This window comes from Ambystoma mexicanum, chromosome 5q (genome assembly GCF_040938575.1).
Source record: "Ambystoma mexicanum isolate Mex_15411 chromosome 5q, UKY_AmexF1_1, whole genome shotgun sequence".
Taxonomy (NCBI): Eukaryota; Metazoa; Chordata; class Amphibia; order Caudata; family Ambystomatidae; genus Ambystoma; species Ambystoma mexicanum.
In genome coordinates, this window is record NC_090933.1 from 1,252,213,306 (window position 1) to 1,252,240,200 (window position 26,895).

The 26,895-nt window shown below is 46.9% G+C and overlaps 1 protein-coding gene and 1 long non-coding RNA gene across 2 annotated transcripts in view; one reads left to right on the forward strand and one right to left on the reverse strand.

Annotated features, from left to right (window-relative positions):
• The window catches only part of LOC138497984 (uncharacterized), a 613,371-nt gene that overhangs the window by 272,119 nt on the left and 314,357 nt on the right, over positions 1-26,895 (reverse strand). The gene's annotated exons all lie outside the window — the stretch shown is intronic.
• The window catches only part of LOC138497983 (1-phosphatidylinositol 4,5-bisphosphate phosphodiesterase gamma-1-like), a 738,955-nt gene that overhangs the window by 233,945 nt on the left and 478,115 nt on the right, over positions 1-26,895 (forward strand). Inside the window, exon 3 of the mRNA XM_069621756.1 lies at positions 25,818-25,967. Within this exon, the coding sequence (XP_069477857.1) occupies positions 25,818-25,967 (150 nt within the window). The remainder of the gene's footprint in view (positions 1-25,817; positions 25,968-26,895) is intronic.

The following is a 26,895-nucleotide window of genomic DNA, read 5'->3' on the forward strand; positions in this document are numbered from 1 at the left end:
TACAACAAGAAAACAAAGAGAGGGCAGAAGAGTCAGAGTGGTCACGCCTAGGAAAAGCAAAGAGCCTGGCATTTTCAAAAGCCTCTGATTCTACCCTGTGAAAGATTGGTAAAGTGAAAAGGTTGGGAAAAAGGAAAAGGCACATCCTATACCATGGAGTTTGTGTTTTGATTTAAAGGGGCCTAAATCTGGAGGGGCGCCCTGTGAAATTAGGAAAGAACTGTGACATGGTAAATTGTGTGTTTTAAAGCTGGAAGAGGCCTAAAGCTTTGGGAAAGGAACCCTGAGAGGCTTGTTGAGGAAAGCCTCCTGACAACAATGACTTTGTGTTTAAAAGGCTGGAAGGGGCCTGAGCTTGGAGGAAAAGGAAAGCTAAGGTGCTCCACAAGTAGGACACTTCTTAGTTTTTTTAAAACTGTTGAAAGGATTGAAGTGTTGGGAAGGGAACCCCGGGAAGCTTACAAAAGGAACTGTGCTACAATTATTCTATGGTTTTTTGAAACTTGAATAAGCTGAAGCTTGGGGTGAGGAACCCCAAAGAACTTAAAGACATTGGGGGTCATTACGAGGTTGGAGGTAAGGGATTAGCGGCACCGGTAAGGGTGCCGATGCCGGTAATCCCTTACCTCCGTATTCCGAGTTCCCTTTGCGGGTCCTTCCTTACCTCCTGCTTTTAGCAGGAGTTAAGTACGGGACCCGCAAAGGTACTTCGGAGGTAATTACGGTGCCGTAATTACCTCCTTCCCCATTCCCATTGAGCCCTATGGGGCAGAAATGGGAATGGGGAAGGGCAAAAGGTGAATGGGGAATTACTGGTCCCTCCAACCCTGGAATGGACCGGTAAATACTCCATTCACCATGCCGGATTTGGGATGGTTTCGGAGGCAACCATGGAGCTAATTACTCCATGGTTAGCTCCAAACCCGGAATGAGGCCCATTGAAGGTAGTTGGAATAACTACAAGGAGCCTGTGGAGAAGGTCTCATGAACAGCCCTGTTGACTGAACTAATTTGTGTGACAGTAACCAAGCAGCACCTGGTAAGAAGACCACCTGAAACCAACCTTGGTTTCCACTTTTTGTTGAGCCACCATTTTCTCTTTTAAAAAGGACTTCCTATCACATTTTTGTATGGAGTGAGGGCAAGCATAGGTTTAGACACAGACAGACTATTATTTTGGACAATTAGACGACGACGGCCATTAGAAACATCAGTTGAGGAAATTACCCTTTTAGAGTTAGGGCCATTCAGGCATTCCACCAACCCAGGCACCTTAGTAAATAAAGGTTTTCAAACAAACCCTTCTGGTCTGTGTCTCTCTTGATACCATGCCTGTCTCACAGTCCCTATACACATTCATTACCCCTTCTGACCAATTGAATCAGGAGAATGGCAAAGGAGCAGGCAGGGTTTGTTTTTGTTTTTTTGTTTTGTTTTATTCGTATTTATATAGCGCACACCAGCCCCAGGACATCATGGCACTTGTTACAGTACAAAGCTTAGTTACTTAGTTACATGGTCATTAGCAATATATATACAGGTTGCAATATAGTTACATAGTCATTAGCAGTATATACAGGTTACAATATAGTTATATTACATTTGTGTCATATTACAATATACATGACAGAAGTGGAGGAGGCAGTCCTCCACTTGCTAGTTGAGGAGAACGGCCTTGAGGTTGTTGCAGAAGACAGAGATGGAAGTTTCAGCTCTAAGGGTGGCAGGGAGAGAGTTCCAGAGTTTTGGTGCAATATAGGAGAAGCCTAGACCTCCCGCTGTGGCTCTCTTTATGCGTGGTATGTGTAGCTGGTTGGTGTACTGAGCTCTGGTGGGGCGAGTGGATGTGGTCCTTGATATTGCTTCAGATAGGTATGCTGGAGCGGTTTTGTTGAAGCACCTGTGAGTGATGGTGAGGATTTTCAGAGTAATACGTTCTTTGACCTGGAGCCACCGGGTTTCACGTCTGGCGTGGGATATATGGTCTCTTCTAGGGATGATCATGGCGGCTCTGAGGGCATTGTTTTGTGTGGTTTTCAGTCTGTGAATGTTTTTGGCGTAGGTGCCAGCTAGAAGGGCGTTGCAATAATCGAGTTTGGCTCCTATAGTTGCTCTGGCAATTGCCAAGCGGTTGGGGGTGGATAAGTAGGGTTTATTAGCAATGATGAGTTTGGTGCTGATGCAGAGGCTATGGCGCTGACTTGTTTGGTCATCGATAGATTTGCATCAATGTGAACACCAAGAGTCTTGACAGAGGATGATACGGAGATGGTTGAGTTGTCTATGTTGAAGTTGTTGTATTGGGGGCTTAGTTTCGATAATGTGTTTGACTGGCCCAGGATGAGAATTTCAGTCTTCTCCCCGTTAAGACAGAGGCCATTGATTGCCATCCAAGCTTGGATAGTGGCATAGATGTTGTGAAGGGCCGTGGCATCTTGGTGATAGAGTCCAGATAGGGGTAAAGTACTTGAGTGTCGTCTGCATAGTTTGTATATGCAACACCCATGGAGTCAAGTAGGTCGAAGAGGGGTTTTGTGAAGAGGTTATAGAGGGTGGGGGCTATACAAGATCCTTGGGGGACACCGCAGTTTATAGTAGTAGGATCTGCGTTAGCTGTGTCGGAGTAGACCTTCATGGCTCTTCCTTCAAGGAAGGAAGTGATCCAGGATGCTGCTTGATTAGAGAAATGGGCTGCATGGGTGAGGTGGGTAGTGAGTGTTTGGTAATCTACCAGGTCAAAAGCAGCTGATCGATCGAGGAGGAGGAGCAAGGTTGGTTTGCCTTTGTCCATGATCTGTGAGATTTGATTTTTTAGATCTAATAAGGCAGATTTTGTTCCATGCCCGACACAGAAGCCAGATTGTCTTTTGCTTAGTATGGAGTGAGCTTCTATGTATGATTGGATCTGGATGTGAGCTGCTTTGTCCAGGATTTTTAGGAGGAACGGGACTGTCGTTATCGGTCTGTAGTTGTTGGGTTGCGCTTGGTCAAGTGTGGCCTTTTTTAGAAGTGGCCACACCCAGGCTTCCTTGAGATTGTTTGGGACAGTTCCTGTTTGGAAAGATGCATTAATGAAGGCAGTAATCAGGGGTGCTAGGTCATTGGTGCATTCCTTGATGATTTTGGGAGGGCAGATGTCTGCTTTGCAGAGGGATGGCTTGAGGTTTCTGATAAGATTAAGGACCTCAGGTTCAGTGACGTTTCTGAAGGAGAATTGAGCGTGATTGAGATTACTACGCTTGTCTTGTGTAGGGCGGTTGGTTTTTTGGTTTGGGAGGGCTTTGCAGTGGTTTTGGATTTTGTTCTGGAGGAGTTTTATTTTGTTGAGCATGGTGGACTGAATGCTGGCACACCAGGCTTTGTCTTTAGTTATCTCGTCAGCGTTAGCCGGAGTAGTGACTAATTCATTAAAGATTGCGAATAGTTCTTTAGGTTGGGAGTTGGCCTTTGAGATCCTATCATTGAAGGAGTTGGATTTTGCTGCTAAAATGGCTTTTTTATATTGGAGGGCTATTTGTTTGAAGAGGCTCTTATTTAGATCACTCGGATCCGTTTACCAGTTTTTTAGCGACTGATGCTTTTGAGCTCGGAGGGTTTGGAGTTCTTCCGAGAACCAAGAGTTGCAGTGAAATGATTTTTTTTCCTTCTTGCTTTCAAGTGGGGCTATAGAGTTTATGGCATTGGTGAGAGTATCATTGAAGATAGCTGATAGTATATTTGGGTCCTGAGAGAAAGGTGGTGCTAGGCAGGCGCTTTTAAGGTGGGGACGCAAGTTGTCTGCGTTGAGTTTTTTAGAACTTCTTATTGTGGCAGGTGGTGCCTGGGTAAGAGTCTTAGGTTTAGGGTTGGTGGGGATGAGGAATTCGATGCATGTGTGGTCCGTCCAAGGAAGGGCGGTGTTTGAGGTAATGTTGGATGCACAGTTGTGATCCATGACCCAGTCAAGGGTGCGATCTTTGGAGTGAGTAGGGGTGAGGACTCTTTGGGAGAAACCTAAGTCTGCGAGTTCTTTAGCTAGGGTTGCGGCAGATTTATCCTTAGGATCATTGTAGCCTAAATTTAAGTCTCCTAATAGAAGGATATTGGAGGACTTTTTAATGTTGTTGCTGAGTCGATGGGAGAGGTGCTATTGGAAGTCAGCTGGGAGTCCGGGAGGTCTGTATAGGATGTGGATGTTGATTAGATTATTGGGGGAGAGCGTAAGCTTGGCTGAATGGATATCAGCATTACTATCCCATGTACTATGGTCTGCTAATCTGATGGATAGTGAGTCTTTGTGGATAAGTGCGACCCCCCCTCCAATCTTATCACATCTATCTTGCCTAAGGATGGTGTAGCCTGTGGGTAGGGCTAGTGCGATGGCTGGGAAGGAGGCATCATTAAGCCAGGATTCGGTGATGCAAAGTATGTCCAGATTAAGTGTGGATAGTAGATAATTTATCTCAAGGGCATGTGCAGGTAGGGAGCGTACATTCAGTAGTGCACATTTAAGAGGTGGGTGTTGTGTGCCTTTGATGTTTTTGTTTGTACTAGTATGGGGTGAAGTGTGCTTGTTGTGGTGTGTGGTAGTGAGGATCTTAGTGCGAAGTAGTGTAGAGGCAGGTTGGGGCGGTGGGGGGAGAGGGGCAGTGCCTATGCTCATCTTAGTATGGGGTAGTGGTGCAGTGCGGGTGCCTAATCGGGTGTTTTTAGTCGTGATGAGTGTGGGTGAGCAGAGTAAATACCTAGGAAGTGATCGATTTCTGAGATTGCGAAGTCTTGTGGCTAGGCTAGGTGGCCAAGACTGTGTGATGTTGTAGTCTGGTGCTGCGGCATGTGAATTTAGTGCCGGGCGCTGAGTGAGGTGTGCTGGGAATATGTAGGGAGGCGTAGAGGCCATTATAGTGAGGGCTATAAGGATGGCTGTTAGGCTGGCTGAGCGGAGTGTGGCAGGGAGAGTGCGGGAGAGTGAAACTATGCTATGATTGGGAGGTGCACTCTTGGGCATCATGATCATGGAGAGTGGCTGTGTGTGTGTGTGCAGCTGATATGTGACAGAAATGACAGGGGGATTGTGCGACTAGTGCTAGGTAGTTCAGAGGCAGGGCATAATAGGTAGCAGTTCAACAAAATACAATGCCGAAATTCGATTTTCTAAGTGGGGCAGGCAGAGGCTAAATGGTGGCAGGGCATAATAGGTAGCAGCTGGCTGCACAAGAGTATACAGTACAAGCGGATAAGCAATACTGGTAAATGCGCTAAATAGTAGAGTGAGATATTATATATCAAGAATAGACCAGGTGATAGCAAGCTGGGTCAGGGCAGGCTTACCAGAAAATGGGCAGAGTCCTTGGCCCAGGCCTCAGGTGCCTCCGGACAGGCTCCAGACAGGAAAAGTTCCTTGTGATGAAGATCCTTTGTATGAGGGGGCTGGCGTTTGCCTGCCGGCGCCTGATTGGACTTCTGTAGTTGCAGTTGGCCAATGGGGGCTCCCCTGGATGTCATGTGGTCGCCTTCTTGGCAAGGAGGAGGTTGGCGGCCATGTTGAAGCAGGAACACCTCATGTGTTCCAATGGAGGCACAGAAAAACCGCTTGAAATGCGCTTTTTAGGTCGTTTTTTCAATTAAAATATAATTTACACTGCTCATGTGTAATTATGGGGCTAGGAGGAGCACTTTTCAGTGGGTGGGATTTTCGAGCCCTGGGGGATAAAAATAGGCAGGGAGCCTACCTTAGGGTGGATGCACTCTGGTGGAGGGCTAGCCCACTGCTCCTGCAGTGTTGAGGGCTTCTGCACCTCGGTAATCCTCTTAAATAAGTGCGATCAGGGTGCGATATCCATAGTATATCCTAGTTCCTCTTACATAGAAACTCACCAAACCACAATAACTTATCCCTTCCCTGTATTTTCTGTTCAGAGAAGAGACAATCTATTGTGGTTTGGTGAGTTTCTATCTAAGAGGAACTGGGATATACTAAGGATATCGCACCCTGCCTGCTCCTTTGCCATTCTCGAGATTCAATTGGTCAGGAGGGGTAATGAATGTCTACGGGAACATGGACTCTATTTACAACTGAAAAGGGGTAAATGTGACAGGAAGGGTGACAGGATGGGTCTAACTAAAGTGCACTTTGTGTCCACTGCTCAGAAGGGATACATGCCTCCCTCTGAATCTCTTCTCTATTCAGATTTTAGGAGATGTAGCACCCAGTGCAGTTCTTAACACAGTCTCTGGCATATAGCGCCCAGCGTGCTTCTTCGCCCATATCACACTCTCAGGGATATATAGTGCCTACCTCGCTATTTGAAATCCAGAACACTGTCTCAGGGGCATAGCACCAAGCTCCCTTCTTTGCAGCAAACACAGACTCGGGAAAATAGCGCCCTGCTCACTATTTGCACTCGTTCCAAGGTCATAGTGCCCTGCTCACATTTTAGGGTTATAGTGGGGAGGAAGGATAGCTCAGGGGCAAGAGGTTTCTCTTGGAAGCAAGACAACGCAGCGCAACACCGGTATGAACCCCTATCCCGCGTTTAGAAGCCACTCCTGGTATTAAGCGCGCTATAAATGAACAATTATAAGTATAAATAATAATTATAGTGCCAAGCTCACTTTTCAGGGATATAGTGCCCATGTAACTCTTTGGGGTTCTGGTGCCCAGCTCATTGGTAAGGAATATAGTGCCCAGCTCACTATATATAGAATAGTATAGAGGAACATAGCGCCCAGCTCAAGGATGAAGTTCCACTTCCCTCCTCAGGAATACAGGGCCCAGCTCGATTCTCGGGGATATAGTCCCCAGTTCACTCAGGATACGGTGCCTAGCTCACTACGCGCCCAGAGATATAGAACTGTGCATGCTCGAAAAACAGCCTCTGATATTCTAAATGGCTGGATAGGTTGCACCAGTGGGCAGGGTACAAGCTCACGTGTTCTGGTGATGCCCGTCCTGCCAGCTGCCTTAGACCTCCCAGGGCTCTAAGGTTCCTCAGCTCCCCTAGCTCTTTCAGGTCTCTTGCCATCTTTCGGCAAGCCATCAACCACTTTTGCACGCTGGGGTATCCCTGCCCCCAGTGCTTGGTCTCCTCTGTCTAACTGGCCATGATGCAGCACCTGAGATTTTTTGGGTCCTTCCCCTGGGTTTGAATTTTAAACTCTGCCTTTATATTGGTTAAGCCTTTCTGTCAACTCCTCGGTTGATCTATCATTTTTAATGAGCAATAGGATTCAGCTCATCCTTGGTGGGTTCCTCAAAGGCTTGATAAAGCCTGGTGGCCATCTTTGAATCGGGCAGAAGTGCCACCTCCTTAGGGCACCTCCATGTTGGCTACACATGGAAATCTGACTTCACCAGCGGTCTCTGGAGACCCCCAAGCTCCAACGCCTCTGCATTACGCCCCCCCATGCACTGTGCTCCTCCTCGCGGTCCAGATAAAGTGACCACATGGTTTCTCTTCCCAGTGCACATGCAGCTCCAGCAGGCCCATACGGAGCTTGGGCTTCATTTTTTAACATACCTTTGGCTCTATCCGGAAGTATAAAGGTCTTAACAATGATAAGGAAATGAGATTTAGTGAAAGGGGAGGATCACATTTTAAGGGCTGCAAGTTCTGTATCTAGGTACACTTGCTCAGCACGGTATGAATTTCCCCCCCCTTGTCCATCTCCTCTTTGCCCCTGAAGAACCTGGTAGATTGGCTTTCCTGGTATGTAGAAGCCCCTACATGGTCTTGCAATGGAGTTAGAACTCTGACTTCATCAAAATGGTGAACAGTGCGCTCTACAAACCCGTAAAATAAGTGACACCAATGGTGGCTGTAATAAGACTGGCTGGTAGATCCAGCCAAATGCCAGTCTACAAAAGTAAAGGCGCTAAGGCAACGTGCCCTTCGATAAAAATGTAACCCCATTCTTGCTGGGTAGATAGAGTGGAAACTGTTTTTGGGTGCCTCGAGATATTTCCGCTAAGAAGGTTGTACTCCAACTGAAGCCCGTTTGGCCTACTGTAGCGCCATAAGCCTACGGGGAGCGCTCGCGAGGGGCTTTGCTTTATAGTTCTCCAGCATAAGCCCTTGTAGTCGTGGGAGGGTAGCTCAGGGGCAATGTGCTTGCCTTGGAAGCAAGACGACACAGAGCAACACAGGTTCAATCGCCAGGTCCGCGCTCAATAAATAACATATGATATCATATACTGACGCCATTCCCGGTCTGGCGATGCAAAATGGCCACCACTTGATTGGGGCGTGGCTGCGCTTCTTTGATGGGAGATTTGTCGAGATAAGCTTTAATCAAGTTTGAATGAAAGTGAGTTCCTAAATATGCAAATGATGTGTGAACCTGCTCCAGAGTAGACCCGCCAATAGGGACTGGATTAGCTGAGGGCAGACTCAAAGCAATCACAATCATTTTCCATTGTTGGAATATTTACAAGCAGTGATTAACTGTCCTTAACATCAGTGTAATTTGGGTAACGTCTTTCCACAGACTGCTATTTAAAAGTCTAAATTGTGTTCATGCTTTTTTGGTTAAAATCAACCAATTACAGACTCGAGGGAGAGGAATGTGAGGTGAGGTGTCGGTGTTTAAAAAAAAATAAAAGGGTCAAATTCACAACGAACAAAAAGTGCACGAGAAAAATGCAGACTTTTAAAATTGCAGTCTATGAAAACATGTACAACCGTAATTTCTCTGCAAAGTTTTGAGACTCTTGTGGCTTTTCCAGGGTTGCCTCGCCCGTGTGTAAGAGCAATTGGAGGTGGTGCTTTTTTCCACCAGCTTCGGTGCAATGGTACATCTAATTCTGACGAGTGCAAAGGGGGAACGAATGCCAAATTCGGAAAAGCTTTAATTCTGCTCACCTTCGTGCAATACGTCCCTTGCGCGTGGCTAGTCTGGGGCTGCAGTGGCCTCCGAGTTGAGGAAAGTGAAATCTAAGATGGCGGCTCAGCCTCTTAAATGCGTCGTTCTTCCCTGAAATCCCAAACCAAAGGCAGGTATACATTAAAAGAAGCCAATCACAGCCCCTAACTCTTTCAAATCCAGAGTTGCCGACCTTAACCGGAAGCCATATCCCAGTGGAGGGGTTACAGGGGTAAATGAACTCCCAGTTACGCACGTGTGGACGTTGGGAGCTGGTGGCGGGAATTTGGATTGGGGTAGATAGTGAGGAAAGAAAGTGGAGGGCATCCGGTAATATTATCCCCATAAATAAGGTCGCCATACATATAGTCACTGGGAAACAGCATAGGCAACATTATTTATGGGGATAATTTATGGGGTAAATGGGACCGTGGGTTACAGGGAGGTCCCTAGCTCCCTTAAAAAACATGGGGGTTGTGAGGATGTCCTCCGCAGATTCCATGGGGTAATATCGCAGCATAAAAAGGTGCCATTCTGGTGTGGCGATATTTTTGCGGGGATATTAACACATGGAACCACATGGCGTGAGGAGAAAGTTGGAGAACAGTGGGAATTAATCCCGATGAGGTTGGGGGGGGGCTGGTTTGAGGCACCAAGAGGATGTTGGTTTGTGGCATCATGGCGGCAGTGGGTGGAGCGATCAGCAGGAAGTTGGTTTGAGAGATCAGGAGGCGGTTGGAGATGAGAGTTAGTAGGGTGTGTAGGAGGCTAGCCAGGACATAGCTAGCAGCATCATGAAGGGCTGAGAGGGAACGCCTGGCCCAAAACTGGGGCTAGAGTGAGACCCCGATGTGAAGGGGTCAAGCCCACAGTGGGAGGGGGAACGTGCATGTGCAATGGCATCAAGGGGGAGCAGGACCAGAACAGGGGTCGAGATGTGGTGAGGATGGAAGCCAGGACCCAGGGAGAAAGAGCTGACTGATCCTTTCTAAACTCACCTGTGGAAAATGGAGAAAGCAATCTCAGCTGGCTCTGTCTTCAAATTGAAGAGAGACTCTCCTATGAACTAGACCTCCTGGCGAAGACGCAGTGACGTCCACAGGAACTACAAGGCGGAGCAGAAGTGGTCTGAGCCCACCAACAACTAGAGAGAGGTAGAACTAAGCTCAAATAGAGTAGCTTGTATATTGTGACGACGAGGAGCTACCCCGAACCATGGGAACTTTATGAGGGAACCCTCACACTATTGGAAATGGCGAGAAGAGACTGTCCTGACACTTTATGTATGAGTTTGACCCAGGAGAGAACTTTTGCCTGTTTTAACCTAGAAACGGCGGTTAGCCACTTTGTGGACCCCACGTGGCCATATGCCAGCCCGCATAAGCAAAAATGAACCAAAAGTTAATGAGAGTTGAAAGCCTCGACACCTCGAGAGATCTCTGCTAAAAGGCGCCACCCAACTCTTCCCTTCATTCTGAGCTGGCCCCCCTTTCACCAGCTGCGTCCGTTAATGTGTGACAGCAGTTTCCTGTGCTTAGGATGCCTGTGAACTGACATGGCTCTAATGGCAGCAAAGGCACACTTATGCATGGCGGTATCATGAAGCCCGCACATGTATTGCTCCCCTGCCCTGCAAGTGTTGGCGGCAGCATGTTAGCAAATGAACTCCAGATTAGTTGTTTAAAATCAAATGGCGGAGTCGACACGGAAATTACGAATGCGCTCACGAGTAATTCGTCCCTGTGACATGTAGGCCTTAAATGTGTCGGACTGGCATCCGAAGCTCAATGGGCAAAACCATTTGCAAATGTGCTGGTTTCTATGGTGATTTGCAGGCCGTAAGGCATGCGTGACGTGCTTTCGGTCCATGCTCCACTTTCAGCAATCGACAAACATCATGCGGGGAAAACAAATCTGTGGGTCATTTAATCAACAGAAAGTGTGATGAGGCACTCGCCATCTGAATCGGGCACCCCGTCTCGAAACGCTGGGTGGGGCAAACAGCGTCCTTTTAGTTATCACGAGTATATAGCAGGAGTGGACTGGGACAAGAAATAGATCCGGCCACCCCAAAAAAAGTGGCCCACCCCTCGCCTCACGACCCTTGACCTCTGATGACATCACCGCAAGTGATGTCATTTGACCCCCACCCCAAAGTGACATCTTGGGAAGCGATGAAACACGACATTTCACCCCTTGACAAAACAGGAAGTGGCATCAAATGGCATTGTTCCTAAGTACACTAAATGACTGTGAATCCAAGCAGACGTCCATGGCATGATAATATGTTATTGTATAGCACTTACGCTTAGGCTCTTTTTTATAGAACTAATATGCACCCAATATCAGCCAACCTGTGTTGGTACTCATTTATCGACCTAAGAAGGATGAAACGCTTTTTCAAAAAGAAAAAAAAAGTTGAAAAAAAGGTTTGGGTTTTTTTCAAATTTCTTTTCCAAACCGGCCCAGGCATGACCAGAAAACCAGACCCCACTCTCCAGGGACGATTTCGGCCGAGGGGCCAATCCGACCCTGGTTTATAGTCACTGACAGAACACTTGACCCGTCTTTCCCGCCATGGCACTGTGCTCACTGTTCTCCAATGTCCATGGAACTAGTGCCAAGGATCAGAACTTAAAATATGGCACTTAGTAATAATATGGCTCTAGAATGTCTTGAAACTGATCAATTACAGGTACAGCTCCCCCTAATTGGGTGATTTTAAATTCTAACTATAACGCGTTGACCAATCAGGAAGCGCAGAACACGGGCTGTATTGTCTGGTACAAGCTTCCATTATGAGCATCCAGTACCCCCTTCCCTTCGCTTCCCACACCCCTCAAACTCTTAGCACCCCTGTAGTTTCCTACGCAGGTGCTAAGAGTGTGTTGAGGCGTTGATGAAGATGCTGATGGTTGGGGCAAGTGTCCTGGCGCCGACCTTGATGATGTGTGCCAGGCAGATGTCACCTTTGCAGTTGGAGGGTTTGCGTTTCCTGATTACGTTGGTAATGTCAATGGAGTTGACTGGAGAGAATTGGAAGCGTGCGATGGCTGTTGGCCTCCCGGTGGTTGTAAGGATGGGAGCCGAACTAATAGGCTGTTTGGCGTGGAGTTTGGTTAGTTTAGTAGAGCTTTTTTCTCTTGGTTTAGTATTTTGTCACAGAGGACAGTCTGGATAGAGGTACACCAGGCGGAGTCTTGGGGGAATTGTGATGTGGCTGGGATAGGGGTTTCCAGGTCTCTGAGAATGGTGAAGAGATCTTTGGAATTGGAGCTAGCCTCTAAGATTTGTGTTTTGTAGGAGGTGACTTTGGTAGAGATGAGTCATTTTTTGTAGGCGTTGGCATTCGTGGAGAAGGAGTCTTTGTTTGCTGGGGTGTTTATTTTCTCCAGATATGTTTCCTGGCACAGTTTTATTCTTGCGAAGTAGGAGGAGTTCTTCAGAGAACCATTTGTTATTGCGCCCGGCCTGTTTAGGGGGGTTTAGTTTTAAGGGGGCGTGTGTGTCCAATGTTTTCAGGAGGGTTTGGTTGCAATAGGTAACTAGCGTGTGGGGGCTTGTGTCCTTTGGGTCTTGAACTGAGAATAATGTAAGTATGGTGAGGGCTAGGGTGTCTTCTGTAAGTTTGTGAGTGTTGCGCACTAGGATGGTAGCAGGGAGGGAGTTTGGTTGTGGACTCATGCTGGATGAGGATGAATTCAATCAGGGAGGGGTTAGTCCAGGGCAGTGAATGAGGTGCATTGATACAAATGTTCACTTTGTGCGTTAAGATCCAGTCTAAGATGCAGCCTTTGGTGTGGGTGGGTTCAGTCGCTAGCTGGGTAAGGTTAATTTCTGATAAGGAGGCAGTGAGTTTGTTTGCCTTTTTGTCTGAGGGGTCATTAAAGCCCAGGCTGAAGTCCCCCAGTACTAGGAATTTGGTTGAGCAGTGAGAAGCAGGAGGATTCAGATTCAGGGGTGTCTTGCAGGTTAGGTTTACAGTAAATGAATAATAGGTGTGCGGATGGGCCTCTAACCACCTTCACTCAAGCAGGCCCACCACTTAAGAAGTGAGTGCACGTTTGTACATAATGCGAATTTATTGTACATAATGCAAGTTTATTGTACATTCGCCTGGGGAGGGGCTCGATGAAATCTCCATTTCCCCTGTAATCAATGGTCACGATAATCTTAACTACCGTCTTCAGTTCATGTGTACAACACACCCTCATTTAGGATTTGTCCATGGAAGGTCATGACATCATCACATAGTTAAACATTCAAATACAAACATAATTTATTACAAGCCCCAGCTGGCTTGAGGCCTTCTAACGTAATTGAACATGGTTTGCATGAATACTTCAAACAATATGAGGAGGGGGGAAGAATAACAGGTTTCCATTGAACTGGCGATAACCATAACACCCACCCCAACTGACTGGCGTCTCCGGAACACTCTAATCTAAACAACCGCCAACTCAGCACGCATGGCGTCTGGTCACATCTTGAGAAAACAATCAAAACCCATGAAGTATCAGTCACTCTGGCTTCGAGTGCCACTTCACCCAGAGTTTACTGTTGGTCAAAAGCAAATGGCCGGATCCCTCAGAACAATAAATAACAAGCGCCCATGCACTTAAAAGGATTACATCTTCGTTCTGTGATACTGCCAAGCCATATAAACCCTGGGCCGGCTTGTTGGCTGTCCATCTGCTTGGTTAATCATTACCACTCCTTTGGCCTCCAACCCTGCAAAACCAGGTTTTACCAGTCACTCAGAATTCACTGCAAACCCCTGACTGCAGAGTTTAACCAATTTTGTAAAAAAAAATGTATTGGACTTGGTTTAAACAACCTTTTACAAATCTGGCAAACAAATTCAAACATAAGCATCATCTTACATACAACTCTTATTACATCATAGAAAGAAAAAATTAAGAAGAAAGAAGAGAGAAATTAATGAACCAAAGAAACGGAAAATCTAAAAATCTATAAAACTTGCACAATTTATGAAACACACACATTGCATATAGATTTGTACATTCTCTATGTATAGATGTCAGTGTGTCATGCATGTTTAATAACTACTGTGTCTTCTTCACAGTGGGTGTTTCGTGACAAGCTCCCTTCCACACATGTGCATTATGAAATTCCTCGTTGCCCATCTTCTAGGCACTTCGTAGCACACCATATCTACATTGTGTTTATATTTCATTGGCCAATTTGACATTTGTCTTGCTGCATGCATGCACATCTAAAATGAGTCAACTTACACTCAAAGTTACACTTAAAGTAACAAATGCCCCATTCACATTAACTACAGTGGATACATATAAAATTGCAATATCGCGCCAACTTCGCTGCTCTCCCACTCACAAATATGGCACGTGCAACATGAACCCCTCTTTTCAGTGGAACCTTGTATGACCACCCCAACATAGGCTAATGGTGGTATTAGGAGTGAGTGTGATTTTGGTGAGTTGGATTTCGTATTCTAATATTGTTGGGATGGGAGTATCTCTGATGCATAGGGTACATTTGATTATGAGCGCTACCCCGCTGCCTGGATTGAGCAGGCTATCAGACCTGATCATGGTGTATGCATAGGGAATGGCTAGGGAGAGGGCTGGGACAGGCTATGGGTGTAGCCAAGATTCAGTGATGGCGAGGATGTCCAGATGAGTGTGTTCTATGAGGTTGTGGATGTGTGTTGCATGGGTGCTGAGGGAGCAAGCATTGATGAGTGTGCATTTGAGGCTGGTAGCTTTAGGGATGGGTCTTATGCTGGCAGGGGAGTGGGTGAGGTGATAGGTACTATGGGTGGAGGTGCTGTGCGTGCAGAAAGAGGATGCTAGTTGCACGAAGTGGTGACCTATGAAGTAAGACATGAGCTTGGTATGCAAAGGTAATTTGGTTAGCCTTTGGGAGCCAAGCCAGGGTAATGATGGTGCAACCAGGGGTTATGGGACAGGGTGGGGTATGGGGTGAGCTGTGGATGGTATGTGAGAAGAGGCAGTAAGATGTGTGTGGGACAAGGTAATGAGAGAGAGGTAACACTGGGGAGTGTGAATGACTGAGGATGGCTGTAGGCTGGGCTGAGAGGTAAAGGAGAGTATCGGGGATAGATAGCATGTGGGGTTGGGCTGTGTACATGGTTCACCTGTGGGGTTAGGCTTAGGGTGAGCTGTGCTTTTGTGAAATACTGCGTGAATGAAGGGGTATGAGACTGACTGAGGACATGATAATAAGGGTGGTAGGAGGTATGTGGTAGTAGGCATGGGCTTGTTGGACAATGGAGGCGGTTTGTTGGGGAAGTACAGGTAGCAAATCACAGTATTGATGGGATTCTTACCTTCTGGTTTTTTTGACAACAGGGTAGGCTCTAGAAGGGAAACACACAGGTTTGGCAGAACAAGTCAAAGTCCACAGCGCTTGTACACTGAAGAAATTAGGGAAGCACTAAAGCTGCAGGTGGCTGAGGGGTGTGGGAGCACTGCCAGATGCCACCCACAGTTAAGAACATAAACTAACACAGACAGTTCTCAGTCTCACTGTGCTGAACAGTGCAATAGTGACAGGTGTTCCAAGTAATTCAAAGAAGGAGGGATTTCTCATGAGTCCAATGAGTTTAATAACGAAGTAGCCTGACACGTGTTTAGAGTCATCACCGACTCTTCATCTGAGACTGAAAGTTTCAAGAGCTAGCCGTCTGGGCTTACTTTCATTTCATTCAGTTCAGCAGCATTGCACAGTGTTCCGCAATTGCGAAGCAATGAGAGAGTGCATCTGGCACTGGCCACGATATACTTAATTGGTTAGGCTAGCTCTTGAAACTTTGAAGCCAATCCGATGGTGCGAGGGACAGCACTCCTGGGAACACTGCATCTGGCTGGAGGGGGTCTGTGATAGTGGCAGCCATTTTTAAAGGGAGCACAGGCTCCTGAGACGTCTTACAGGGTCCGGGTGAGCCGGCCTTGGTCTGCTTCTTGCTTGTGTCAGTGGGGTCTTGGATGAAGTCAGGAGGGGGAGCCTTCCTCTGCGCAACTGCACATACAGACAGCAGCCTGTCTTAACTTCACTTGTGTAAAGTATGCTTGCAGCTAGCTGGTAAATACATCCTTGTCGCAGTGGCAGAGTCAACCTTTAGTGCCAGAGTGGCAGATAGCAGCTGAAGGGGTACCAAGATTCGAAATGATTTGTGAATAAGCCCTCACGAGATGGTGAATGTTTTCAGTAGAGGGTCCTAAATAGTTAAAATTTGCGCGTTGCCCAAAACAATTAAGAGTGTTTCTGGAAGCGATGGAGGGTTCCCGAGAATTATTTATACAAATAATGTGCTGAAATGATGCATTTTGCAGCACAGATTCTGAGAAAAATGTCACAAGCCATGCCATCTACATTTATTTTCTACGTAAACATGAAAGATGTCCATTACATTTCCTGATTCTGCGGCAGTCTTGCCTGATGAATATCTTGATTGGAGGAACCTAAATATCTTCCCAAATTAGCGCGAGCTATGATTTAATGTGACCCATGCTGGCATAGATAGGTTGTGGCAGCAGCTTCATGCAAGTGATTTAAAGTGACCATTACTGGCATAGATAGGTTGTGGCAGCAGCTTCATGCAAGTGATTTAATGTGACCAATACTGGCATAGATAGGTTGTGGCAGCAGCTTCATGCAAGTGATTTAAAGTGACCATTACTGGCATAGATAGGTTGTGGCAGCAGCTTCATGCAAGTGATTTAAAGTGACCATTACTGGCATAGATAGGTTGTGGCAGCAGCTGGATGCAAGGGATTTAAAGTTATTGGTAGCTTTAAATTACATGCATGAAGCTGCTACTACAACCTAGTAATGGCAGGAATGGTCACTGTAAATCACATTCATGAAGCTGCTGGCACAACCTATCTATGCCAGTAATGGTCACTTCAAATCACTTGCATGAAGCTGCTGCCACAACCTATCTATGCCAGTAATGATCACTTTAAATCACATTCATGAAGCTGCTGGCACAAACTATGAATGCCAGCAGTCTCTGCAAGGGCTTTACAGTGACCAAACCGTACATACACATGCACACACATACGCTGGTACATAGACGCACTCGGGGACAGATTCTGACTTGTGTACATGCACAGCTACAGACTCACTGAAGTAGTTTTACACACAATGCATTATATTCAAACACACACTCGAGCATACATACAGATAACACACAATCACATAACCAGATGGACGACCTCAGAGATGCAGGCAAACCTGCTCTACTCCTCCTTTTGGACCTATCAGCTGCATTCGATCTGGTGGATCACAAGACCCTATGCCACCATCTTGCCACCACAGCCAACTTCTCCCCGACTGCCTGCAACTGGATAACCTCCTTCCTGCAGGACAGAGCAATGAAGGTCTTCTCTGACTCTTCCTGCGCTGACCCTAGCATCATCCAATGTGGCGTCCCACAGGGATCATGCATCGCCCCCACCCTCTACAACCTCTTCACGAGGCCGCTGTTCAAGATCCTTGACGCCCTGGGCATCTCATACACGAACTATGCTGATGACACTCAGGTGCTTATCCCCCTCTCCGGGGACTACCTGTCTGACCTGAACACGCTCAACTCCACTTACACCACGATCCAATCCTGGATGGCAGAAAACTGGTTATGCCTCAACAGCGAGAAAACCGAGCTTCTGCTGATTGGCTCCCCGTCCACCCTGGGCAAGCTGGACAAGCAATACAACTCCTTCACCATAGATAATATTCCTATCCCTGTCTCCCAAACAGTCAAGACCTTGGGTGTCTACCTGGACCCGAACCTGAACATGAACAGGCAGGTCAATGCCATTGCATCCTCCTCAGCCTACTACTCCAAACTGCTCAACGCAATCAGACCGTACCTCTCCCAACAGAATTGCCTGACTATCGCCAGGGCAATCATTGGCTCAAGAGTGGACTATTGCAACGCCCTTCTAATAGGGACGTCAGGAAAAAACCTAGCTAAACTCCAACTAGTCCAAAATAATGCCCTAAGGGCCGCCACTGGACTATCACGCAGGGACCACATCTCTGACCTCAGGCGTCAGGTCCATTGGCTCCCAGTCAAGGAAAGAATCCTGTTCAAAACCCTTGCCCTCACGCACAAATGTTTTCACGATCAGGCCCCTACATATCTCGTCCAGAGATTTTCTAAACCCTGTGCTTCCAGGCCCTCTAGAGAGGCCTATTCCAATTTACTAACTGTGCCAAAAACCCGCAGAGTGCGTGCTGGTGGCACAAGCTTTCCCACCATGGCATCCACCCTCTGGAACTCCCTTCCACCGCACATCAGACGACTCGACTCTCACACTGCCTTTCGCAAGGCCATCAAGACTAGTCTCTTCAAATAATGTGCCTGTTCTTTGTTTCGCTACCCTGGACCTATGTATCTGTAACTCTGTATGTATATTCTAAGAACTCCTCTGGGGTGGCTTTTTTGTAACCCTTAATCAAGCCTTCTTATGTACCACTTATCAGCGCCTCTATGCCTTAGGGCTGCAGTGCGCTTTACAAATGTAAAAAAAAATAAAATAAAAAATAAATAACAAGTGTGCGTGCACACACACACTCACTTACCTTAGGACTTTGCCTCTTCTGTCACGCCACCAAAAATGGATGCGCCCAGGAATGACTAGGATACCTGCGGCTGCCGGGTATTGAAGCCTTTCCGGGGCACGTTGCTGCCGCGAACAGCAATGCCAACCCGGTTGCCAAGCAAACCCTACAAGTGGCATGCTGCGCCGCACACGTTGACACGCCACACAAAGGTTTTTTTTACATTTTTTAAATATACCGCCTGGCGCTCAGTCATTGCCAGCCCTGACTGAGCACCAGCTCTGCAGGATGCAAGGGGCACACAGGGCAATAGGGAAGAGCAACTGACTGGCCCTCCTGCTACTGCCAAGGCCCCACTTCTGCCTGGCAGTGTTCTTCATGTGCCCTCTCTATGTTTCTTATGATGGCCCCAGGTGATGCCACGTCATTGTCACAAACATGCAAAAGTTTGTAAACCTGCATTTCCTGTAACAAAGTCATATTCTTGCAACAGTGCCTCGATGCCCCTAGGCTGTAGTGTGCTATACAGATTCAAATAAATAAATTAAAAATGGTTCACTTTGACGGTTCATTGGGATTCTTTTGTGTGTCTTTGCTCCCATGGAAACATAAAGGCCCTGCACGCAAATCAGAACAAAGCTTTAGAGCTGGTTTTTCCTTGCTGGTTTTTTGCAGAAAGTGCAGGGCATCGCTGACCCCTCCCCAGTCACTGGGCCATAGCTCCAGCAGACCTCCCCTTGCCCTCACTCTCGTGTAGGTTTACCAGGGTGTGCTCTGATCCCCTCCTGACACAGCATTGAGAAGGGCCAGAAAGTGAGCTCCCCCTTCAGATATATACCTCCAGTGACAAGAGTTGGGAAGGGCTTTTTAGCAAAGCACCATTGCACTGTACCGATGGGGGGCTCTGATTGGTTTAAGCTAAATAGCGCCTTGAAACACCTTTTGTTGTATAGGCGCCTTACAAATATCCAATAAATACATAAATAGCATCCAGTTTGTTATGCTTTGAACTCCATTGTGGAGGAACCCCGTTGGTCCTCTCTGGTATGTCCTTGGGTCTTGAGCTTTTTTTCTGTGTGTTCTCGTTGCAGTGGGTTTGCTCTCAGATATGCATGGCGCTCTGCCCAGACGCATCCAATGCTCCTTTGCATGGGGAATGCCAGGAAGGAAGGAAGTCCAGGTCTCTGCGAGCCGCGCGCTGTAACTGATGATGTTCTAATGGAGGATGGAGCTCTGTGGAGCCGTGCCGGGCGAGCGCCACCTGCTGCTCACATCGAGGCAGCGCCAAATGTTACAGGATGAAGCCACTGGCACTCTAGCGCTTGAAAAGGAGATTTCTTCATCTTGTTCGGACCACGTGCTTGAAGGTTATGCTGTGGTTACAACAACCCCTATGTGGTGGTTGTGAATCTGTTCGGCACCTTTTTGATCCCGTTGACCAGTTACGTATATATGTACATAACATGTAATGTATTTGGTAGGGTTTAGGCCGTCTCCAGTGATGATCTTGCCGTGAAAATGGCCGCCAGGTGGCGACATTTCCCTAAAAATGTACCCTCCAAATAAACACTTTCCCCAAATATTCTATTATTGGCGCTAATAATATACAATTATACCCCTCCTAGAATATTTGGGGAAAGAATTTTAGGGGTCAGGAAAAAAAGTCACCTGCGTGTCAACTTTTTCGCAGCGACTTTATCACATGCAACCGTTTAGGTTTTTTTTATTTTTTATTTATTTTGCATTTTTAAAGCGCTCACACAGCCCGCGGGCATCGAGGCGCTGTTACAGGAATAGTTTTTTTTTTAGTTACATAATTGTTTTTTTAAAATCTTAGTTGCGTATTTATAACGCGCTTAAATACCCAGAGGTTTTTAAGAACGGACCCGGGGATTGAACCTGTGTTGTTTCGTGTCGTCTTGCTTCCAAGGCGAGCACGTTGCCGCTGAGCTATCCTCCCCGGAACTGATTATCAACCCCGAGGGTTGATTATTAGAAGGGAATGTGAGGGAGAGAGTGGGAATGGGAGGCACCCCCCAATAACAGAATAAAAGGTGGCGGTTGACCATGGTCGATCAAAATGGGTCGACCAAATTTGCAACAAGCAAACAGAGGTTGTTGCAAACACGCAGACGCATTTGAAGATGGAAACGGCCTTTCGTGTGTGCAATCTGTCCGTTGCCTTTGTTTATGCAATCTGTACTGTTGTGGGCTACTTCAAAATAAAAAGTTCAAGAAAAAGGTTCTGGGCCCCACTCAAAATCTCTCATAAAGTAAAGGCACTGAACACAATTGGTTGCATAAGTACATTTTAGGCATGAGTGCAGCTCGACAGAGTTGGTTCCAGAACCTGAGCAGCTAACCTATGAGTACAGAAACCACTCTGGCCAAATCTAACCTAGCACTTGCCCCTGCACGTTTAAGAGTTTTATTCCAAAAGATTGTCTTTCTATTACCTTTGACCCCAGGATTGTAGTTTTCACCCTAGCAGGAGCTCTTTGTCATTCTTTTTCATATTACTTCGGACTTGGCGCATTGCCTTCATTTCACATTCTCTGCAAATAATTATAGCTTCAGTCTAGTTTTTCAGAATCGCACACCACGTAATTTAGATACATAATTTAACTCTTGAGTCACAGACAAAAGGGATCTGAGCATCTGGTCTCCTAATTCTAATTCAGCACAGCACTTTGGGGTATCAGCCTATTCAGAGAACATTATCCAAATTGGGCGCTGGCCAATCAGGAAGCTTGGAACACGGGCTGTATTGTCTGGTACAAGACCCCCGCTCTGCGCAGCCTGGGTGCTGCTAGCCAGCGCCCCATTCAATTCCCCCACCCCTCACCCTCTTAGTCATATTGAGTGATGGTCTGGTTTTTCAGCCATATAAGATGTCTAGTACATTTTATTTCATTGCGAGATATTTTAATCAATATTTGTATTTATGTGGTTGGTCGTGCTGACCCTTTACCGGAAGTGCCGCACAGCGAGCAATTCAAAGGGAGGAATTCATTCATTATCAGGGTACCTTTACAGCTAATGGGGTATTGGGAAACAGAACTGTGTAGACTGCATCAGGGAGGCCCTCCCTTATCTCTGCAGTAATGAGGTGCTACTGGACATTGGATGAATGAAAAGAGCATCAGTGAAAATGGTGGAGATGAACCTACATAGTAGCAGGAGTGAAAGAAAACGTTTGTTTATGGATTTTTAATAGGGCAGATTCCATTGCATTTCATAGTCTACTGCAGCGTACCTTAAGCGGTTAGATTGGAGCGGATGCTATGCTATCCTGTTCCCAGGTCTCCCATTGCAATTCTACTCGTGGGTGTCCCACTGATTTTGCCTTCACGTGTCCCACCCCAGTTCTGCTTCTAGGTTCCCTATTGAGATTTACACCCAAGAGTCCCATTGTAATTTTGCTCCAATTTGTCTCGCTCTTAATTTCCCCCCACTTTGATAGGTCTATGATATTTACCTCAAAGACTTCACACCCCATCTGGCCACCTACGCCAAGTCCCTTGGGGTTGACATCGACAGACGCCTCTCCTTCAAACAGCACATAGCAAGAAAGACACAAACGGCCTGGTACCAACGTTCTCTCCTGCGATAAATTAAGCCCTTCATCCCAGAAAACCATGTCCAAGCCTTGGTCCTCTCCCACTCGGATGGTAGCAATGCCCTTTTTGGAAGGGCTTCCGGCAACTACCCTGGCTCCCCTGAGATGTGTACAGCATGCTGCAGCACGACTCAAAGGATCCCACAAATTCAACCACATCACCCTGACCCTCATCGAACTTCACTGGCTCCCGCTGCAAGCATGTATCATCTTCAAATCCTCCTGCATCATCTGCTGCTGTGACCTTGAAGTCCCCAAGCTACCTCACTGAGAAACTCAGCATCTTGGCCTGTGATCCACCAGACGTATGGACATGTGTAGACTTGAACTTCGCTGGTGCAGGAAGGAAGAAACCAGAAGACAGGCCTCTTCTATCCATGCCCCAAGGCTCTGGAGCCTCCTCCCGATCAACATCCCTCTCACACCCCTTGCTTCTACAGTTCAGGAAGGAGCTCAAGATCCTTCCCTTCAAGGAGTGGCTCATCCTTAACCAGGGTTGGACTGGGCCAAGAAACAGGCCCGGTCACCCAAAAAAAAGTGGCCCAGCCCTCGCCTCAAAAAAGTGGCCCACCCCTTGCCTCACGACCCTTGACCTCTGATGACATCACCGGAAGTGATGTAATTTGACCCCACCCCAAAGTGACATCCCGGGAAGCGATGAATCATAACCTTTCACCCCTTGACAAAACAGGAAGTGGCATCAAATAGCATTGTTCCTAAGCACAATAAATTATTGAGGATACAAGCAGACTTCCAAGGCCAGATGATAATATGTTATTGTGTAGCACTTACACTTATAGAACCAATATGCATACATACCTGTGTTGGTACTCATTTATCGACATAAGAAGGATGAAAGGCTTTTTTGAAAAAAAAGGAAAAAACCGGCCCCTACTCCACAGGGCCGAAAGGCCGATGGGCCAATCCGACCCTGTCCTTAATACCTAGGTTCATATGCCCTCCACTCCCCACCCTACCTGAGATTGGGTGATCTGATCCCCACTGTTTCCTCCCCTGGTTACTTGTATATCCATTGCTGACTTTTGCCCTCCCTCCCCTGTTGTTATAGCCCTACCCCCTTGTTTCTATGCTCCAAAACCTTATTCTTTGCCTATCTCGGAGGATAGCTCAGGGGCAACGTGCTCGCCTTGGAAGCAAGACGACATGGAGCAACACAGGTTCGATCCCCAGGTCTGCGCATAGAAACTTCTGGGTATTAAGCGTGTTATAAATAACTTATCGTATCATATGATTGTAAAGTGCTCCGTTTCTTCCTGATGCTAGGTCCGTGCTCAATAAATAACCAAATAATAATTATATATAATTCTGCCCCTGTTCCCACTGTGATTTTGCTCCAATGTGCCCCACTTTAGTTCTGCTCCTAGGTGCCACTACTGGGATTTTCCCCTGCAATGATATCGCTCCAGTTAACTTGGCAGCCACAGATGCCTGCTCCAGTGGGTCTTCTCCCATCGTTCTCTAATGTGGCGTGGAACCAGGTGCTGTACCCTGTCAGCTTCTAGAAACAACTGCCCATTCCTCGATAGCAGGTGGTGTTTTACCTCCACTGATGGGCTGGTTTTGATGGATAGAAGGAAGGAATTCCATAGAGATAACTCGGGAGAAAGAGTGGACAAGAGAATACATAGGCAGGGCAGGGCACAGATGGGGTGGGGAGAGCAGAGGACTTCATAGATTGAGAAGGCCTGTGAAGGGGGATGCGGTCACGAGGGATGGTGGAGCAGACCATTGACAGCTCTGAAGACGATGAGTACACATGTGAAGAGTAAGCCATTGTGCATCGAGAGCCTTCCAGCAGGGTGTCTGTAAATGGAGGAGGGGAAGGTCCTGGATAGGTTATAGAAGTTGTGTTTGACTTTGTTTAGAGTAGAGGAGGAGATCGAGGAGTAGGCTAAATCAGTAGTATTTTGCTGATTACTAAAGTAGAGATTAGAGTCTTGGCTGCACAATAGCCAATGGGGGGAATCCTTCATTCAGGAGGTTGATCCTGCTGACTGTGGTAGTGATAAGTAGATGGCGTCTAAAGTCATTCTGGAGGAGTTTCCTAAGATATGATATTTCTAGCGCGCTTAATACCCAAAGGTTTCTAAGCCTGGACCAGGGGATCGAACCTGAGGTGCTCAGTGTCATCTTGCTTCCAACGAGTGCACGTTGCCCCTGAGCTATCCTCCTGAGACCTAAGGTTGCGAGACTTGTGTAATGGAGAGAGGACATTATGGGTGGGCAGTGAGATGGGAGAGTGAAGTTGGCATTGGAAGCCGGGAGAAATATAACTTCAGTTTTGGAGGAGTTTAGCATCAGGCAGCATTGAACCATATAATGTCAGATAGCGGTAACTCAACTGCTGATGCGTTCCGAGATGGCTGAGGTGAAGCAGGGAATCGAAGATATGAGTGTCGTCAACAAAGAGGTGATATTGAAAGCCGAAGGATTGGTTGAGTTTGCTCAGGAATGGGGTATGGAGTTTGAAGAGGGTGGTCCTAGGACTGATCCCTGGGGAATGCCTACTGGGAGTGGAGCAGAGGATGAGGGGTCGGAGTTCCATGAGATGGAATATGTAAAGGTTATGGAGGGAGAGATGCATGCCCCAGTGCACAGTACTGTATACCCATTGCACCATACAGTGACCAGGATTACCATCATCAGAGCTCACTATCATTACTGTATCCCAGTGTGGGTCTACATGGTTGTGCATAAACAAATATCCCAAATTCCCCTAGAATTGATTTAAACTGTAAAGCCACAGTTGCCTGGACACATTTACGAAAAAGAGCCAAGAATATACAGTAACATCCAGCCGCGCCGTCACTACCTGTGCCAAGGTTGTCTCTTGTCTATGTTTTCGGTCTCCCACTTATTTTTGGTGGATGCAGGCATGGGAAGGTGTGTTTAGGGAGCTTGGTTGAGGCATGGGTGGGTAGGTGGGCTACTGAGAATGGGGGTCAGATGACCACGAAATGCTGTGCGCCATCTTGTATACACGGTGCACTGATAGACTCAGCTAAAGCTAACACGCGCCAAATTATATGATATGATTTGATAGGATATTTATAACGCACTTAATACCCAGAGGTTTCTAAGCGCGGACACAGGGATCGAACTTGTGTTGCTACGCGTCGTCGAGCATGCTGCCCCTGAGCTATCCTCCCAAGACAAATGATGAAAAACTAAGTTGATGTCACTATGATTTGGAAAAGTGAACCTGACCTTTTTAAAACCTTAGCAGTAATAAGTGTATAATCAATGTATAATAATGATTTAAATATCCAACCTGTAATTGCAGAGGGTACCAGTTTATTAGACACTGGGTGATATGTTTGGTGAAATGTTCAGGTTGTCACCTCTAACTATTGAGGAGACTGCAGGATACTGTGTGATTAGTTAAATAGACAGCAATTTCCGTGCAGTCCATTTCGGCATTTTCACGTTCAAGACCACGCTTCTCCACATTTAAAGGGACTCCTAAGGATTATCACTACTTCCTTTGCAATGCCCTATACATGGCAAATCTTGCAGCCTCGCGCGCCTCAGGTTGGAATGCTGTACACTACATTGGAGTTACACTAGCTTCTGGGGCTTCTCCTCTCTATGTACTGTGGTGTTGCGGCTGCTCTTTGGGTGAGTGCTAGTATGTGGCACCATGGATGCCTTGGAACTAGGGGTCTGACCAGGGTATGACATGGAACCACAACTTTAACTAAGTGTGCCACAGACCATTGTTGATTGGTAACCTTGACCCTTCTAATCTTTTCCTCTACAGTCGACATCCGGGAGATCAAGGAAGTCCGCGCCGGAAAGAATTCACGTGATTTTGAGCGTTATCCAGAGGATGCCCGGAAGCTTGATGGTTCCATGTGCTTCATCGTGCTGTATGGGATGGATTTCCGGCTCAAGACACTCAGCGTTGCAGGTCAGTGATTAAGGGGGTGGGGCGAAGATACCTGGAGTGAACGGCTACTGCAACCAATGCTTGACCAAGTGTCCTTTGTGGTATCTCACTGTTTACTGCCTTAATTGGCACCATATTATACCACTTCACCTTTATTATCTCAACTTTCAAGATCTAAACAAATCCTATTGGAAAGGTGCTTTAATGTAAGACTGGATACATTTTGGCTACACCTAGCTGGATTTAGGCATCAAGTGAACGACTAAAGAGAAACGTGTATACTAGATTTGCATCAAGGCGTAGCTGGCGTCCAGCACAGTGATTGGCTTTACGTTTTATCTTGTTGTGGCGTAATCTCGTCCTGCCAGCTTAGAGATGGCATGGCTGTTGGACATTGCCACTCATTGCCCGTAGCTGATGAATGGTGGTACGCAGTGTAGGCCAAGAAAGCACAACGCGGAACTGATCAAGCTTGGATCAAGACCTCGCTCTGCTGATGGACCTTCGTTCTGTAGTTTAGCAGCGGCCAATGCTTAGCCAAATCGCAGTCTTTGTGATCCAACTGAGCGCTTCCGCTTTTTAGTCTTCTTGGAATTTTCGTCCTGCAGATATACAGCAAGAAGGGAGCTTCGTAAATTTCCCGCTTGAATGACCTTCCTTCCGGGACGAATTGTCTCTGCCGACTGTTAATTGTGAACAATTGCAAATCTTTGCCCTTCTTGCAGTGTTTCCTTTTTGCACTAGGCCTCCAGGGTCTCACCTGCCTCTGCCCTCGCTTAACAGGCTACTTTATCACCCCCCCCGTTAATGCTCTTGCCTACCCCGGGCACTCCCTGGCTCCTTCCTTCCTCTCCTTCTTGCTCCTACTTTGATCAGAATGCACCGTGGCCTGTTAATGATCACCTTTTGTAGACCTCCTTCCCTTGTTTACACCCACATCCCCATCCTT